General features: G+C 37.9%; 1 protein-coding gene across 3 annotated transcripts; it reads right to left on the reverse strand.

Moving 5' to 3' along the window:
- Positions 1–609: 609 nt before the first annotated feature.
- CMBL (carboxymethylenebutenolidase homolog) lies at positions 610–16,457 on the reverse strand. Of its 3 annotated transcripts, none has more exons than XM_021004414.2 (6): positions 16,313–16,457; positions 14,339–14,598; positions 11,758–11,865; positions 4,106–4,248; positions 2,959–3,050; positions 610–2,290 (listed from the first exon to the last, which is right to left on the reverse strand). In XM_021004414.2, exons 2-6 carry the CDS (start codon positions 14,551–14,553, stop codon positions 2,111–2,113), a joined length of 738 nt encoding a protein of 245 aa, XP_020860073.1. In that variant the 5' UTR covers positions 14,554–14,598; positions 16,313–16,457; the 3' UTR covers positions 610–2,110. The 3 variants fall into 3 exon arrangements, with proteins under 3 accessions (XP_020860073.1, XP_020860072.1, XP_020860071.1); XM_021004413.2 differs by having other exon boundaries at positions 16,276–16,457; XM_021004412.2 differs by having other exon boundaries at positions 16,250–16,457.
- Positions 16,458–19,562: the final 3,105 nt, after the last annotated feature.

Here is a 19,562-nt window from a genome sequence, read left to right on the forward strand (position 1 = left end):
GGTTTTCAAACCTTTTTTGCTTAAAGCACAGTACTTGCTATCAAAGAAGCCTTTCCAGTCCTCTAAGACTCCAGACTTGGGAAACCTCTACCTTTATTTCCCTACCCTCTCCTTTCTTTACTTTCCTAGCACTCACAGTGGAGGAGGTAAAAGTACATCTATAGATAAGAGTTGCTATTAGGACCTTGGAAATACCAGACTCTGTGAGGGCAGGCAGCAAACATAAGCACAGGAAATAGCTTCAGATTTGGGGGCATATCCAGTAAACCTCAGAGTGCACCATTCAAAAACCAGTAGCATAGGCAAAAGAGTATTGGGCAGGGGATTCACAAGATTATAGTTGTCTCCCATCACTTTACCTTATGACCATCAGCTGATCATGCACACTCAAATTTATATATCTATAAAATGTGAATGCTTCCACATGCCCTGTGGAATTAAATTATGTGGTGGATATGAAAGGGTTTTCAGAATAAAGATGGTTTTCATATTATACATGTGTGTAACAGTGAACACTAAGAAACAGGTGAAGGTAATAATCCCTAGATCAAAAATGACTAGCCCCCAAAATCTCAACCTCATTAAATATGCAAAAGATGATTCACAAAATTTGGTTTAAAAATTATTTATTTTAGCCTCATGTTCTGGATGTTTGGGGTTTTTTTGGTTTTTGACAGATGGCTATTGTCTAACACTCAAGGTATGGTCCTGGATGATTATCATAATAAACTTAATTTTCATCAAGACTAATTGGATTGCTTGCAAACTAAGATCATTTCATAAATTTAAGTGTACTTATCCACAGTTTTCCCCTCCAGGACCTGCTGAGGGCCAGCACTGAGTCAGAGGATTTAGGCTAGGCCAGGTTTTACCTATTGCCTGGGCTCTGTCCGATGGCTGCCTAAGTCAGATATGTAGGCTCTCCAATCCCCCTTGCTCTGTCTCTCTTGAGAACAGAAGGACCTTGAAGATTACGGGAGGCAAGGAAACGGTTCAAGGGGGGACACCCCCCCCCCAGTTACTGTTCCCATGAGAAAAATAATTGATACTTTTGCCTTTTGCTACACTGGGTTCTGTTCCCACGAATGAGGTATAAAAACCCTAGCCCTCAGGTTAATAAATGGTGCCGGTTCTTTACTTGCTACCCACCTGGCCCACATATTTCTTTATCTCTCTCATACTCGACCGGAAATGCAGACGCAGGTGCTCAGGACAAGGACCCGCTAAATTTTCTGTGGTTAATGTGTTGTCCTAGCATTGCACTCATTTCTCTGATACTAGGCCTAAGGTACAAGACAGTATATTAGTATGTTCATTAGCAGCTGAGTATCTGGAAATTTAGAGGTGGTTTTGAAACATCTATGACTACTAACATCATAGCTCCTCCCATAGCTGTGAGATCTGTGGTGGGAAAAAAAATTGAGCTTTTCAAAAACTGAATTATGTAAGAAAAAAATATGCAAAGGCAACAACAGTTGGAAGTCATGGTAAAGTTAGATTCATGCAGATTGCTCCTTAAACAAAAATCTTCCAGTTTTTCATTTTACGTTGTTACTCAAAGCTCTACAAATTAAATCAAGCCTCCTCTTTTATAATTACCTTTGGGTAACAGTTCCCACATAATGCTTAGGTTGCTTTCTCCCTAGTATGTATCCATTGCAAAGAAAAACGGTATCCTTGGGTGGGAGAGAAGAGTGGTTTTACTCCTGATTTTCCCCTCCACCTGGAACACATCCCTGCTATGTTTATCTACTTCCTTCCCTTTGTGATCCAGCTCAAATGCTGCCTTTTTTCCTGATGCCTCCGGCCAAAAGCATCCTTTCCTGACACTAAATTCCACTATTGGAATTATATGTTCCTTATATTTCTTCATTCTATATTGCAATTACTTGTGTAGATCTTACTATCGTGCAGCTTATCTAGATAAGGTTACCTATAAACATGAGAATAATTGTTAAAGGAATAAACAAGGCATATGATGATTTTCAAAACAGAAATTATGATTTCTAGGTAAAATAATTCATTTTAATAGTCTTCTGAATTTTGAAAGTTAAAATTATTAAGAATTCCATTCTGGTTAATTTGAAAAAGGCTGTATCCTTGCTATTGGCTAAATATACTTGTTCAGCCAGTTAATTAGATCCTTCCTTGCTTCTTCAATATATGGTTTATCTTTAGGGTTCCAATCTTCTCTCTGGCGATGCACAAACCCATGAGTTTGCCCAGGATATATTTTAATTTGATAATCAACTTTGCAGTGTTCTTTCAGCTTCTGTGTCAGCAAAGTGACCTGTCAAGCAAAACGTTTTTATAACAATGTTATTTTAACAATTTTCTTGTTGCCAGTTTCCAAATTGCCCATTGTTCAAAACTTGCCCTACAGATAAAATGGATTTCTGTTACTTTCAAGTTTACCTGTGGCAAAGGGGAAATCCATGACCATTTAATATTAGGATGGCAGTTATAATCAGTTTTGGCTGATACAATGCATTATGTGAATGGACTATTATAAGGTTAACAGATTGGTACTTTGCTAGAGCTAGTCTTACTTTTCTCTGTGAGCTTAATTCTCCCATATTTTGAAATTGCACATGCTTTAAGACGGGCTGGTGTGGGTCTTCACTTGGAAAGCTTATAAAATTGAATTCACATTCCTTTTAACACACTGAATATTGTGTCTGCCATGTAACAAACCAAAGCATACAAAAGCATGTCCTTAACCTCAAGAAGCATATACTCTCTTCCCCTGTTTATATTCTCACTGAGAACTGACATTTCCTACAGGTACACATATGTACATACGTACATACGATTTCTTTCAGATGGCCTCATAGAAAGGATGGGATTTTAAAGTTGTACCAGAAAACTGAAGCTTAGTCTAATGCTTCTCAGAGAATGTCACATCATGTGTTGGTAAAGATATAGATGCAAACAACCCACTTTGAAATGACCACTTACTTGCTCAAGAGGAATTACAAAATCATTCTCTCCAAAAATAAATAGTGTAGGATTCTTCAAACTATATACATCTTCAGAATCTTTGATAATGCCTAGAAAACATTGAAAATAATTTTAATGCATTGAGTTGATTTAAGTAAAATATCAGCATTTGTTTTGTTACAGCAAACCTAGAAAAAAAAATCTTATTTGTCAGTCTCAAAGGAAGGTTGGATAGTAGATAGTCTAAAAGAAAATAGACTTAAAGGCTACATATGCACATTATAGATTACAAAAAGGTAAAAGCTAGTCCTCCATGTACACAATATATCTTAGGAATAAGTTAGGTCTTTTATATATGGAAGTGAATCTTGTTAGTCACCATGTATACCTATTATATAACTTTACAGCCTTTAAGAATAAATAATGTCACTTCTCAGGTACCTAACTTGTAACTTATATGTGACTTAGGCACTGGGATGAGCTAGTCCTCTGTGTTTTAGCAATTATAATTGTTAACTGAAGTGTCGCATATAGATAGGTTTATTTCATAAAATGTTTAAAAGGAAGGAATCTTAGAAATCATCTAATCTGAGCCTCTCATTTTGTAGACAAGGAATCTGAAGTCAAAAGAAATAGTCATTTGCCCAATGTCACACAGGGAATTGGTAGCAAAGCCTCACCTAGAACCTCTTTCCACAGTAATTAAAGAGTTTTTTCTATTGTTTCCACTCTGAAAAGTATTAAATACCCTGTTTGTTCATACACTCAATATAAATTTATCAAGTGGCTATTCTCTGAAAGACTATGCTAGCAAGGCTTCATTTTTTTGTTTTCTTATGTCCACGTTGAACCTTATAATCTCTAAGGTTCCAGCTCTAAAATTCTTTACTTTTGTGACTCCATATTTGTACCTCTTGATTTTGTATTGTGTTTAAGACTAAGCAAATTGGGAAAAAGTTTATTTTTCTGCTTTAGAATTTGTTTAGAGCCATTTTTTACAGGTATTTGGAGGGGTTTGGGGGATAACTCAAGCAAGTCACTGCTTTTACTCTGCTATCTTGGCTCCACCCCAGGAAGAGGGGAAAAACTTTATTTTTCAAGCTTGGCACAAGCACATATTAAGATCACTATTTAAGGCATTATGTAAAATATAAGAAAGGCTTACCATAGACTGAGACTCCTGCTTTTAATTCTGGATATTTCATCATTAAATCATGTACAACAATTCCGCCCCAGCAGAATCCAACAATACCAATTCTCTGGGCATGACATTTCTCTTTCAGATACTTAAGAACAACATTAGCCTCTCTGTAACGAATAAGGAAAAGGTATTAAGAAATAAAGACTACCTTCACAAATACCTAGAAAGAAAATTGAGCCATTAATCCTATCACCAATAACAATACATTATAACTATAGCAAATTTTATTTGACTATGTTAAATGGCATTTTTATATTGAACCAGATTTTCCTACTGCTTAAACCCTAATGTTGAATTAGCAATGCCAAAATCAAGCAAGATATGTAAAAATATGAGAAATTAGAAGAAATAATCATGAGACAGGAAATTGTTTTCAGAGATCTAATAACTAGCAAAGAACTATGAACCATGAAACAATTAGTTCTGACATACATAAGCACACACACATAAGCACAAACAGACAAGACAAGACACTCATTCATGCCTGAATGTATTCAGCCTAAGTCATATACATTCTGTTTACAATGCCACTTTTTAAAACTTTTAATTTTTACTGATAACTTTTGTTTTTATATCACCTTCACGTCTAAATATATTCCTCCCTCCCCCACTATACTCAGCAAGCCATTCCTTATAACAAAGCTTAAAAAAAAAAGGCAGTTCAATGACACTATCAGCTGAGTCAGACAATATATATAACATTCTACATATGTAGACTCCCAACCTCACCTACCCACCTTGACAAAGAAGAGAGAGAAGTGCATTTTTTCATCTCTTCTTCAGGGACAACACTATAATTATTATAATTATACAGCATTAAGTTTGAGGGGTTTTGTTCTTTACATTTACATGGGCATGGTCATGTATTGCTTTCATAATGATATTTTTAATCCATAATCACCATTAGTTGGTCACTATGAATGTATTAAAAGAAAGTCATTAGGAAAGTAAGCTAAACAATTATAAACCTAGAAATGCACTTTTGAGAAAGTATCTCTTTGGTACAAAGGCTAATTTCCCTATGTCTTTATAGAGCATACAAAAGGGTTTGCATGGCTTCTGTTAGTAAAAGTTGTTTCTGAGTTTTCTTTCTTATGTCACTGGCCTTGGTTTAGCCCCATTCACTTTCCTTGCTTATTTGCAACTCAGCAGTACCTCAACCTCTGCTTAACAACAATCCTCTTCCTTACCTAGACCTCAACACATAAATGGTCTCCATATCCACCACATGTAAATCCAGTAATCTTTCCACTGTGTCAGAGTCAATATCTTCACTTTTATCCATTTCCTGTTTTTTCTAGAATCAACAGCTTGTTCAAACAGATTAGTTTGATCATGTAACCATACATGGTGGCCTCTCATCTTTATGCTTCTAATTCAGGGCTTATTTGACCTTTGTTCTTAATAGCTGATCTAACTGCACAAAAACAACATACTTTGACATAATATCCATGTCAACAACCAATCATTTCTGATCTAGTATATTAAGATAAAATCTATTTCATTTTTTATTGTCACTCAATGTTTACCCCATCTACTACCTTCCAATTCTTTTTGAAAAAAATATTTTTAATACAGTTAGAAGGCCTCTTGGTAGTCTACAAGCCTTTGGCCTTTTTCATTCCCTTATCAGGAATCAAATTTCTCAACAGATCACTGTCCTGACCACTGCCTACTTTCCCACTGGAGTTATCAAATATCAAAATATAAGTTGGCAATTTAGAAGACCCCCATTAGCTCTTTATAGAACGTCTTACATTCCTGCTTCAACAGCAGATTTTGGTGCACAAGTAAATAGTGACCTATTTACTTAAGTTCATCATAAGACCTCTATACCAGTACTGAAGACATCCTTGATAAAAAACATGTGAAGCAAAGAGGCAGACTTTCATAGGTGACTTTTTTTTTAACTGGGCTTCCCTGTCTCACCTCGACTGGAAGTACAGCAGCCAGTCACCAGCCTAATCCCACTATTGATTAGCATGGAAGCTTTGACCTGGATAGGTCAACCTGGATAGATTTGCCCCTTCTTAGGTAATCTGGTACCCCACCCCTACACATAGACCAGGGGACCTCACCATATTGAGGCCAAATAATTGAAGACATCTGACAGGCTTAGCTAAGAACTCCTGAAGTCTGGAGATCCACCAGCTTTACCAGAAACAGGGATCACAGACATGTGACACCATGCCAACCAGTACAAGACTTTCTACAGAAGATGACATCTTTACAGTCACATAACTGACAGAAGAATATAAAGAACATAAAATCCTGTTGTACTTACTGATTTTAAGTTTAAGATTTTGGAGGTGGAACCAAGATGACTGAGTAACAGAAAATGTACCAGACCAAATCTTGAACAGGAAATGCAGAAAAAGTCAGTGAGTTCTTTGACCAGCCCAGGCTGGCATAGGGGGACAGACAGAGAGGTCTGGGAACACTAAGATTGGGGTCAGGGCAAGAACATGAAGGCATGTGGTATACTCAGGGAGGGGCTGTGCACCAGGGCAAAAGGAGGTCCCAGGCCCATACTAGGATACCCTCAGGCTTACAACAGAACACTGAAACAGAGACAGGTGCCAACTGGCAACTTTGTCACTCAATACCTAGTTCTGGGCCATAGGTCCAGGATAGACTGGGAAGGCAACCTGGAAAGGGATGAGGGGACAGGGAAAAGGGAGACAAGGGCATTCCCAGGTAGGGAGATCCTGGGCTACAACCAAGAAATGAGAACATTCAGAAGCAAGCAGTAGAAGTTTGGCTTGGTGCCCCAGGGAGCAGAGAGGTATCTCATTTCCAGCATCTAGATCAGCCTGTAGAGGAATAACCAGGTTAGGTATCCCAGACCAAAGCAGAGCCTGTGGTTCTCTCACTGAACCAGCAGAACTTCCTTGTTGGCTAATAGAGGCAAGAGTCCAGCAGCAGTGTACTCTTGCTCAGACTCCAACACAAGTCTGGAACTTGCAGAATTCAAACCAGGACAGCAATCAGACTTTGCCCAGAAACAGACCATTTTTGGAGTACTGAGAGCTTGGCTGCAGGTCCCCAGCCTATCCCTGAAATCACGGAATAACCCAACACTCAAAACATCAAGAAGGTAGCAATAGGACCTACTCAGATCTTCCCTTCAGAAGTGTGATAGAACGCAGGCCTAACATCAAGTCTGAAGTCAGGAAGTAGTCTGGAAGAACTGGCAAACAAAAAAAACAGCCCCACTATAATGACATTATGGTGCCCTGGACACTCAACACACAAACTCAGAAGAGAATAATTCTAATGCCTCAGGAAAAAAAACATAGCTTGGACACAAGAGATGAAGCACGAGTTTAAAAAAAAAGTTTTAAAATAGAGAGTGCTTAAAGAAAAAGTTGGAAAAGAAATGGAAGCTATGGAAGAAAATTAAAAAGAGAGTAACAGCTTAACACAAGTGGTACAAAACCTTGCCCAGGCAATAAACTCCCTATAAACTAGAATGGACCAAATACCAAATTAGAAGCCAATGTCTTCATGGGACAATAAAAATTAGTCAAATAAAAATTTAAAGGTTGAAAAATAGAAGAAAATGTAAGGTATCTCATAGCAAAAACAATTGATATGGAAAACAGATCGAACAGAACAAATTTAAGAATCATTGCACTATTTGAACACCATGACCAAGAACAGAGCCCAGAATCCCGTTTCAAGAAATCTTAAAAGAAAACTGTCCAACTCTCTTAGAAGTAGAAGTTAAGTGAAAATAGAGAAAACCCACTATTCATCTGAAAGAAACACCCAAATGAAAACTCCTAGTAATGTTATAACCAAAAAATATTGCAAGAAGCCAGGAAGAAACAATTTGAGTCAGGATCACACAGAATTTAGCAGCTGTAAAGAAGCAGAGAATTTTAAATATAATATTCCACATGGTAAAGGATTTGAGCTTACAACCAAGAATAACTTATCTAACAAAATTGAATATAATGCTGCAGGGGGAAATGGACTTTAATTAAATAGAGGGCTTCCAACCATTCTTCAGGTGTTAAAGGGTGAGAGATATAGTCACAAAAGGTGTTTGACAGCATCTTAGCTGTTCTGTATAAGACACAAACAAAAGAAAAATACCCAAAATTAAAGGCAGGAGTAAATAGTAAATCCAAACTATGAAGAGTCTTAAATACAACAAAAAATCAAGTTGTATAAAAGTAGAATAATAAAATCAAATAATTTTAGAGTTGGAACCTTAGAGGTTACAAGATTTAATGTGAAATGGACCTGCTTAAGAAAACTGAAAAATGGAGATTTGCCAGCCCAGTGCTTTTTAGAAAATAACCACTTAAACAAAAAATATTCCTATTTAAAAATGGCATCACACTAACTTTATCTATCAAGCCCCATAACTGTCCAAGATACCTCCTCTATTTTCTTTTAAAATATTTTATTTGTTTTAATCAGCCAAAATCTACCTTCTCACCTTCCTGTTCACTACCTTACCCCTGCCCCCAATTGAGAACACAAGAAAAGCAAAACCCATTACAAGCATTTATAGTCAAATGAAAAAAATTTCCACATTGGCCATATCTGAAAAATTACTTGTCTCATTCTATGCTCTTATGTCCTTCACCTCTGTATCAGGAGTAAATAGCATGTTTCATCATTAGTCCTCCAGAATCATCATTGTCCATTAGAACTGTGCTGATAAGAGATAAGCACAATAGTATTTCTTCATATTTACATGCCATGATTTGTTCATCCATTCCCTAATTTATGTGATCCCCTCAGAATCCTATTTTTTGCCACCTCAAACAGTTATATTTTTGTGACTCCTTAGGGTTTTTTTCCCCCGTAGGATTAATTCTTCCTTTAATCTACCCTTCCTCTAGATTCCCCTCCTCCTTTCTCCCTTTTCCCTCCTATTTATTTCCTTGTTGAGATTACATGTGTGTATGTATATATATAAAATCTCTATATCTGTCTATAGATATATCTGTCTATTTGACTATGTGAGATGATTTTCCCCAACTTTTTTGTCATGCTGGCTTCCTCCTTCCTCTGTACCCCACCCAGGGCCTCCTTATTCAGTCATTCCACCTGTGTTCAAATCTGTAACATCATAGTAGGTGACAAAACTGCCAGTTGGCACGTCTCCCAATTGCAGTGACCCAGAATGTAGCTGGGTGTCCTGGTATGGGTCCAGAATCTCCATTTGCACTCATGCTCAGGCTCTGCCTGGGCTCTGGAGGGCTCCACAAGGTGCTTTCCCAGCCTAATCCCAACCCCAGTGTCCACAGACCTCGCTGTTTGCCTCCCTATGTCAGCAGTACTGGACAGATGACTCACTGTGGCTTTCTAGATTTCTCTATCTGGATTTGGTCTGATGCATTTTCTAGATGTTTTTATACAAGTTCATGGAGGGGAATTCAGCCATACTGGTTCCTACCACTTGGCCATCTTGGTTCATCCTCTTGATATCTCCCCTATTAAATCCACAGTAACTTGAAAGAGATAGATTTATCCATATTGGAGAAAGGGGAGGTGGATTGAGGACAGGAGAAGGTCAGTGATTTTGTTAAAGAGTGAGTCTAGATGGTCAATCAGCATAAGATTAAGAAAGGAAGAAAGACCCTGACAGGTCACACTAGTAGGAGAGAGTGGGGTATCCCTAGCCTGGTTAGCCTTTCCCATGTAAGAAATGTTCATCGATCACGTTCTGCCTACATTGCAGTATTGCTGTAGTGGCCCATCTGGCTATGCCCTTAGTCTTCTTCATGGTCTCCAGAAATTTATCATCCTGTGAGATCACATCAACCCTGAAACCCACACTTCATCAATACCTCCTTCCCCTGAGTGCCCTCCCTCCCTCTGATTGGATAGGATGGAAGGTGGACGTTAGAGAACTTCCAGATTTTCTGCTGATGGAGGGCCTAATTTCCTACCCAGTTGCACTCCTCTGATCTTTATTATGCCTCAGGCCAGGTACCTTCCTTCCCCTTCTCCTCCCTCAGGTTCTTTTTATGTGTTTTCTTCCCCCATGAGATTATTAGCTTCTTGAGGACAGCGACTGTTTTGCCCTTCTTTATATTCTGGAGCACTTAGCACAGTGCTGGCACATAACAGGTGTTTAATAAATGTTTATTGTCTGATTGACTGACTAACCAAAAGTTAGTTGACAGGAGGTATATGGAACTTAATTTAAAGCAAAACAAGAGCATTCCCTCTTCATTGTCTTTCAATGAAGTGCTTTTTATCTGTTCTTAGAAAGTGGACCGAATGAATTTAGGGTTTATCAGACCTAAGTGAGCTATTGAATATTACATTGCAAGAATGTGTAGGGACCAGAAATAAGTAATAGGAGCTTCAAAGGGGGACAAAAATGGGCAGTACAATCCGGGGACAGAAATACCTAATATTAGAGGCACTTAACACAATGCTTCTTTTTTTCATCTCTTATGTGAAGAGAAACTATGGAGATTTGTGGCAGTGGCAGAAGCAGCCCAAGTTGTGAGTGCCCTTTCTCCTATTTAATAAACTGTGTTAACAACCTCTTTTTCTTTTTCTTTTTGCACATCAAACTCTCAGAAGCTGTGATTTCATCAGTCCAAATATTCCATTGATGCTGATATCAAACAATTTTATGACTGGCAAAAAAATAATTGCCATTGGCTGGGGCCTGCCTTCTGATGTTGAGACTCTCTGAATTTACTTAGAACTGGCCTCTGATGGATAGCATGCAGTCTGTGGCTGAGCCTGAGCTTGAAGCCTTTTTAGCATGGTACTTCCTGTCAGAAATCGCAGTTGCTGATTTAACCTTCAAGAACCCAAAGTGACCTTTACACTATGATGTGTCATGGAACATGCATCTGTTCCTTATATTTGCATCTTCCTTCTTCCCTCAAAGCAATCCCATCTTGAAACAGAATTAGGAAGGGGCTCATAATTCAGACAAGTTGTAAGAGATAAAATCTGATTTATATCCCCCTTTGCCATTGTACCCCTAGCAGGTGGAGGTGGGTGGCATTAGGAAACAAATCACCACTTGCCCCCATATGTGGCCTCGCCCAGACCAAGGCTCAGTGCAGGGTGGGAGCTCACCACTGACATTCACTGCTCCTTCCTTCCCTCCCTCTCTTATGTGCACTTATCACCATGCCATTCTCACCACAGTCTATCATTCATCATTTTTTTTAACTCAATCAAGCTTTCCAGGACTTAGTGCCTTCCCCCACTCTTTCCAGGCTTCTTTCCTCAAATCTCTGTCCATGCTTCCTGGGTCAGATCAGAATATGTCAGAACTTGGTAACATCTCAACAAAAAGTACTAGGTCTCTGGCTATGCTTCTTCCCTTATCACTCCAGGCTAGTCTGTCAACTTCCCTCCCAGCTATTCACAGCAGCCCTAACAATGACATCCTTATTCTATTAAATAGGCCCATGAAGTTGTGGGCAGCAGCTCAGCCCTGCAAGCCTTGAGTGCACTGCTCAGGAGCTCCAAGTTGGTGTCCCCTCTGGCATGACTGGATTCATTCAACAAGTCCATTCATTTCAACTCAAAGACTAAGTATCTATTGTGTGCTAGGCATTAGAGATAAAAAATAGTGAAAAGGCCCATCTGCTAAAACCATACTACTTATGATAACATACTTATCAGTATCTCTAGCATCTCTTGTTTTCAGCCATTCCGGGAAGGTAGACATATCATCAGATGGGTGCCAAGGTTCTTTCCCTACAAAGAAGTCTGGGCAGATTGCTCTATGAAATAGAAAAGTTAGCTCACCTTTAGTATGCCAGCCTATTATTCAACATACTCATAATTCTTAATTTGTTGGTACTCTATACAAGAAGTGTGACCAATGCACCCTACTGTACCCCATTCCCCTTCCTAGGCAGAGTTTTTGGTATAAAGGAAAGAAAATTATGTGGGCATGAAGATAAAACTCTTTTTCTGCTGGTCAGAAAATCTTTGTTTCTGCAGTAACAAGTATACAGCTTGTAGCAGACAATATTACTTAATCTATTCAAAAATTATTTTAAATACTAAACAAAATACTACTAAATAGTATATGAGGCAGTGTGGCTTATTGGATAGAGAGCTGGCTTTGGAGCCAGGGAGACTTTATTCAAGCTCTTTCTAGGACACATGCTGATTTTGTGATCCTGGACAAATCTCAGTGGCCCAGGCAACTCTCTAAGACGATAAGTTGCAGAGAAGGTGCCGACCCTCATTGGTAGTGCCAACAGAATCCCCTCTACTAAAGAAATTACAAGTCAGGTCTGAAAAAAAAAGATGGGAAGTCTCTAGTTGGCCCCTTTGGGAACTGTCCACTCCAGCAGATCTGGGCATCTCCTGGTCTTATTCACTGGTTTCACATGCTTATTTACTTAAAGGAACTCTCTGGGGCAGACATGTCATATTAATTGGAAGACCATGAAATTTTCTTTGCTGAATATACTCCATGTACCTTTACCCTATGTAATATTTGCTCACTGTGGGTATTTTCCTGCCAAGTAGATACGTGCCAACTCAGTTTAGATTTAAAAAAGGCCAACTCAGTTCAGACCAGTCACTTTCTCTTTATTGCTCAATGTCAGAGGACAAGAAAATAAATCTTTTAACTCAAGGACCACTTTTTTCTTTTCTTTTAAATGGCAAATAGGGAAGGAAAAGAAGTAATTCCACTCCAACACAATTGCCAAATTAATATCTACATTTTTTCTGAAGATATAACTTCTTTAGCTTAAAGCTTTACAACAGAATGATATAGAAAAAAAAATCACATTTTAGAGTTAGGAAGGACCTTACAGATCATCTAGTCTAAAAGGTTCTTAACCTAGGATCTGTGAACCTAAAATAAAAAAAACTATTTCAATGTAATTGGTTTCCTTAACATTTGTTTTATTTTATGCATTTAGCCCTGATCTAGTTCAACCTCCTACACAACACAAGGACTCATAAGAGGAAAAGACCACCCTAATCAGTGGCCGACTAAGCTGTGTTGCTGTTGTTGTTTTTTAAGAATGTTTTTATTTCATTTTTCTCAATTACATGTAAAAAACATTTTTTTATATTTTTAAAAAATAATTTTTGAGTTCCAAATTCCCTCCTTTCCTCCCTGTCCTTCCCCCTCCTTGAGAAGGCAAGCACTTTGAGCTAGATTACACACGTACAGTCATGCAAAACATTTCTATATTAGCCATGCTGCAAAAGAGAACACAGACAAGAAAGAAAGAAAAAGAAAGGAAAGAAGGAAGGAAGAAAAAGAAAGAAAGAAAAGGAAGAAAGGAAGAAGAAAAAAGTAAGTTAAAAAAAGTATACTTCTATATGCTTTCAGAACCCATCAGTTCTTTCTCTGGAGGTGGATAGCATTTTTTCATCGTTAAGTCTTTTCATCATTAAGTCCATTAAGTAAGAATTGTTCTGGATAATTGTAACGCCGAGAATAGCTAAGTCATTCAGAGTTGATCATCATACAATATTGCTGTTGCTGTGTACAATGTTCTCCTGGTTCTGCTCAATTCACTTTGAATTAGTTCATATGTCTTCCCAGGTTTTTCTGAAACTGTTGTGCTCTAGCCTATAATTGAATGGCTCCAGTGTTAGTAAATCTGCTAGTTCATGAAGTGGTTTAATCTCTTTTTTGGCAATTTGGATACTTAGATGCTTCTTTCCTGTAAGATTAAACCTGCTTCCCTGCAACTTCTACCCATTGGTCCTAGCTTTCTTTGTTAGAGCCACACAGAATGATTCTAATCCCACATGAGTAAGCAAGTTTATTTAATTCTGCATGACTGGATGACTCAACAAATCAATTCAACTCAAACTCAGATGCAAAAATAAAAATGACACAGTTCCTGCTTTGTAGGAGCATATAGTCTTCTAGACTATAGGGTGAGTGTGAAGGGGCAATCCAACATATGCACACATAAGAATATTAGGTAGAAATATGTTTTGCATGACTGCACATGCATAATCTATATAAAATTGCTTGCTTTCTTAAGGAAGGGGTTAGGAAGGGAAGTAGAAAATTTGGAACTCAAAATTTTTTAAATGAATATTAAAATTTGTTTTTACATGTAATTAGAAAAAATAAAATATAGAAAAATTTTTAAATAAATTTTTAAAAAGAATAATATCTTCCTGGAAGTTTTTAACCCTTTAAAAAATTGTACTAGGAAAAACTGAGGCAAAGTTCAAGAAAAGCAGCATTTTGTATGTCATACTTACATGTATCCATTGGCTGCAATCATATCAACCACATATCTGGTGTTGGGCATCTGCCAGCCAAAAATATCTTGAACAACAATCACAGCTTTGTCTGTGTTAGATGGTGGTTGGCTAACATAAGCCTTGATATGCTCAATTTGTACTTCATGTCCCAGGCCTCCATATTCGATCTTATGTCCAATGTCACATGGGCAAGGTTGAGCCTCATTAGCCATTAGGAATGTTTATGTCAGGCTATGGAAGTAGAAACTTGACTGAAACTACAAAAAATATAACAACATAGATTCTGGATGTTAAAGCAAGTTACAAATCAAAATTGATTAGCATTTAATACATATACTCCCAAGCAGGACTGGGATCCCGCACATATATGTTTTATATGTGTTACAAACATGTGTATAACATACACATGAATGACAGCAAAGATATGCACATATCTGTTCCTCTATGCAAAAGCAGACTACTCCTCTATTCACATCTGTAATGTACCAGCTGTGATAGATGGGGACAAATGTAGAAGGAGGAAGGTAGAAGAGTCTTGGTACAATGTTCCTTCTGTGTATGCCTATGAAAAATACCTTACAAGGGCAGCTAGGTGGCACAGTGGACAGAGCTCTGGCCTTGGAGTCAGGAGGGTCTGAGTTCAAATCCAGCTTCAGACACTTAACACTTACTAGCTGTGTGACCTTGGGCAAGTCACTTAACCCCGATCACCTAGCCAAAAAAACATCTTACAGCCATATTCCATTCCATCCTCTGTTCATATCTGAAAGATAAATTCCTACACTTAACTTTTCAATTTTCTTAAAAGCAACAGTGTTCTAATTATATACTATAAGGTCACTGAGAATGAAAAAAAAGTTTTTCTTTCTATAAGCTGTTTGTCTGTGCTTTTGACATAATATTCCATGACTTAAATAGAATGTGTCATATCGAAGAGGACATACTATATTTTTTTGTAAATTTATGCTCAGTGCTACCTAATTTTATAACTTTAGGTCATCGTGGGACTAGAAAGTTCACTTTGGACAATATTAGAGTTTTACATGTATGCCTCTTAATAGAACACTATTATGAAATAAATTAGTTACATGTTCTAGTGCCTGGTATAATACTTTGCATAGCTGATAAGAGTAGATAATAAATGCTTTGCCTTTAACACAGTGATAACCTTTAAAATGTGCAAAAATAAATATAGACATAGATATATAGATATAGATATATAGATATAGATATAAAGTCTACTTATCTATTACAATGATGTAATTTTTCAAACAGAAATATTCAGAAATGGCCTAATCTCCAATTGCTTCATACCACACAACTGCTAATTCTACAGAAATAATCCTGGTTTGTTTTTGCTTTTGGGTTGTTTTTTTGTTTCTTGTTTTTTTGTCATTACATTTTTTTGTTTGTTGGGTTTTTATTTTTGGTTAGGCAATGGGGTTAAGTGACTAGCTACCCCACCATTACATTATTAAGAGTTGTAAGGGCAGCTAGGTGGTGCAGTGGATAGAGTACCAGCCCTGGATTCAGGAGGACCTGAGTTCAAAACTGGACTCAGACACATGACACTCACTAGCTTTGTGACCCCGCGCAAGTCACTCAACCCCGATCGCCTCACTAAAAAGCAAAAAAAAAAAAGAGTTGCAATGCCTTTTATATATTACATCACAGTCATTTCCTCATATGCACCCCTCCCCAACTGACCCCCACAGAGCCTTCTCTTGTAATAAAGAAAACAATTCAGCAAAACTAATCAATGCAGACAGCAACACCATAGACCCCCATAGGCAGTATCTACAGCATTCAGCAGCCATGGTCCCACCCTCCACAATAGTAAGCTAGTATAGTTCTAGAATCACTTTAAATAAAGCTTCAATTGACCCTATCTAAATGTTTATAACACACCTAAATGACCGCAAAGCTATACTGGCCTGTTGCTGTGCTCCACATGCGTACGCACACATGTACCTTGGCTTCTTCTGCTAGATTCTGGAGGGCAGATCAGAAATCACCAGCTTTTATTTTCTTCCTTAATTGCACAATCACTTTAATTATATCGCTGAGTCAGAAAACAGTCCATGAGCTGGTATGTGGTTGAGAGGGGAAGGGCTTGCTGATAATATAAAAAAGAATAAAGGTCACGGACAAAATAGAGCCAAAGGGAGGGATCTGAGCTGGCTGAAATGGAAGTGGATCTGAGGAAAGAAAAGGAGGCTTCATTCACTGCCACAGCATACTCTGATTTCCACTTAACAGACTTCACAAATATGGAAGATGTTGCAATCACATGAATTTGTGAGGGGGAAAGGAAGAGAGAGACAGTAAAGGAGAGCGCTTGTCACAAATAGAAATTAAATGTGTCTGTCTTTGTTGCAAATGTTACCCTTTCACAATTAAGCTTTGTCTCCATCTAGAGACTTTTGTCTTAAAATCTCAGTGTTCTGATGTGCCTTCTCAGATTATCTAAGTCCAACAGGAAAAGGAGAAAAAGTAGAAAGGAAAGGTATAGAGTGGGAAGAGAAGGTTGAATGGAGCAGTGAACAGTAATCTCTATGGTCATGTAACCAAAATACCATCAGCTGCTTTTGATTAATAAGAATAAATAAAAATAAAGTAAGAATAAAAACTTCCTTAGTTTGGACTCTATTAATTTTAAATGCATGAAATATAACCAGAGACTGGGCAAAAGTTTTACACTGTTTAATAAACTGTCTAAAGGTAGTGTAAAAACATGGCCATCAGGAGACCTGGGTTCTGCCTCTAATTGGCTCTGTGGCCTTAACCACAGATACTCTTTGGGCCTCAGTTTCCATATCTGTTATATAAAAGTACTGAACTAACACTGAAGTTCAATAACATGAACAACATAGAAATGCTACAAGTAAAGTTTTAACAAACTTAAAAAAATGTTTTCAAGTAGTCTCAGTGTTTTAGAAGTAAAGTTCAAGAAGGCAGCTTGGCACAGTAGAAAAGTCTTTGGATTTAGGTTTGAATTCCATCTCTACAACTTACTACCTTTGTGACCTGAGACAAGTCCTTTCAATTCTCTGGTCTTCAGTTACCTCATCTAAAGGGATTGGACTAAGGTTCCTTCCAATTCTAAATCTATGAACTCCTGAAATGTTATTTTCATACAAATAACGGGTAAAGAGGCAATTTTAATGAATAAATATGAGAGACTTTTTTTCCAGCTAAATCCATAGTTTCATGGACGTAGGTGCTGTTATCTTAATTTTACAGATGGGGAAACTGAGGTACTTGCCCAAGGTTATACAGCAAGTAAGAGTCTAAGGCCATATTTGAACTTAGGCATTCTGATTCCATGTCCATACTTCTGAAAACAAGTGGAAGTTATTCTGAATCAATTCTCTGTACACAGTCAGACCATTTACTCATCAGAGCTAAAACCAGAATTGGCAAAAAAGAATAAATAAAGAATAACACGAAAAAGATACTTCATACAATTGAAATACTTATGAACTGCTTAAACAAATAACTGACCACCAAAAATGGAAAATGAGCAATATAAATAAATAATGATTTGCATGTTCCAACCATCACTGTTATCCATGCCACCTGTATTCTCCACCTCACACAGGAGTTAAAGGCCCCACCCAGAGGGCCAGGCTCTGATTGCTGAGCTTTCACTTTATCTGGCACAGACCCAAATATAACCCTGACGCTTCCCTACAATCTCCAAGCCCCATTATTACACTGGTACCCACTCCCTTTCATACTAAGCGTCTTGTCCCCTAATAGAATATAAGCTTCTTAAGGCCAGGGACTATTATCTTGCTTTCCTGTATTTGTAACCCCAATGCTGAGCATAGTGTTTAGCACACAGTGAGTACTAGAAAAACACTTCTTTATTCATTCATACATAATATCATTACAAATGTTACCTTATTCTAAGCCTGGAACAATATAATGCCTCATCAGGTCTATGTGATTTCCTCTGCTGCTTTAGAGAACTTTGTGAAAGAAAAAGCAGTACAATGGCTTTGAACCACAAGTGTGGAAAATTCCTAATGTTCAGTCAGAGGTTTGGTCCTTAGGCTTCATTGACATTTGTATCCATCTCTGGGCAGGTAGGTGGCTGGCAGGATACAGAGCTGGGCCTGGAGTCAGGAAGACTTATCTTGAGTTCAAATCAGGCCTCAGATACTTTTGTGACCCTGGGCAAGTCACTTAACCCCTGTTTGCCTCAGTTTCTTTATCTGTAAAATGAGCTGGAGAAGAAAATAGCAAACTGCTCTAGTGTCTGCCAAGAAAACCCCAAATGAGGTCACAAAGAATTGGACACAACTGAAACCACTGAACAACAAAATTCATCTCTGGTTAACCCTTGACTTCTTTGTAGTTGAGGCAAAATTCTGGTTACTGAAAACATCTAGAATCAGTCAGGAGTGGGGAACCTACAGCTTCAAGGCCACATGTGGCCCTCTACATCCCCAAGTGTGGCCTTTTGACTGAGCCCAAGTTTAACAAAACAAATCCTTTTATCAAGGGGATTTGTTCTGTGAATTTTGGATTCAGTCCAAGGGCAACACCCAAGGCCTAGAAGGCCACATGAGGCCTTTAGCCGAAGGGTCCCCACTCCTGAAAAAAGCAGTACAGAATATTAGTGTCTGTTGATAGGCATTGGGAGGGAAAGTTGGGGAAAGGATTTTCTTAGACATTTGTTTAGTTCTTCAGGAAATGGGTACAGCTGATACTGTCAGTCTGAATCTTCTGCTCAGAGATTCCTGTAAGGCCAATGGTTCTCCTCAATGTCTCTCATCTTTGCCACAGCTCAGTCTTAATTTTTTATAGGAAGCTAGGTGACACAGTGGATGGAGCACTGGACCTTGAATTAGAAAGATCTGAGTTTTAATCTAGCCTTAGATATTTACTAGCTGTGTGACTCTGGGCAAGTCTCTTAACTTTTGTCTCAGTTTCCTCATCTGTAAAACGATGATAATAATAGCACCTACTTCCCAGGGTTTCTGTGAGGATCAAATGAGATAATATTTGTAAATATTGACACAGTACTGGCACATAGTAGGTGCTATGTAAAAGTTATTATTATAATACAATTATTAGATTATTAATAAATATATTAAATATTATTACAATGTATCATATAATATATAATTATTATTACTTTTTCTTCCTCCTTTTGCTGGTTGCCTCTGAGCTACTTGTTCTTCCCAATTCACCTCTATTCCTTCCACCTTGC

This window comes from Phascolarctos cinereus, unplaced genomic scaffold, assembly GCF_003287225.1.
Source record: "Phascolarctos cinereus isolate Bilbo 61053 unplaced genomic scaffold, phaCin_HiC Scaffold_4;HRSCAF=312, whole genome shotgun sequence".
Taxonomy (NCBI): domain Eukaryota; kingdom Metazoa; phylum Chordata; class Mammalia; order Diprotodontia; family Phascolarctidae; genus Phascolarctos; species Phascolarctos cinereus.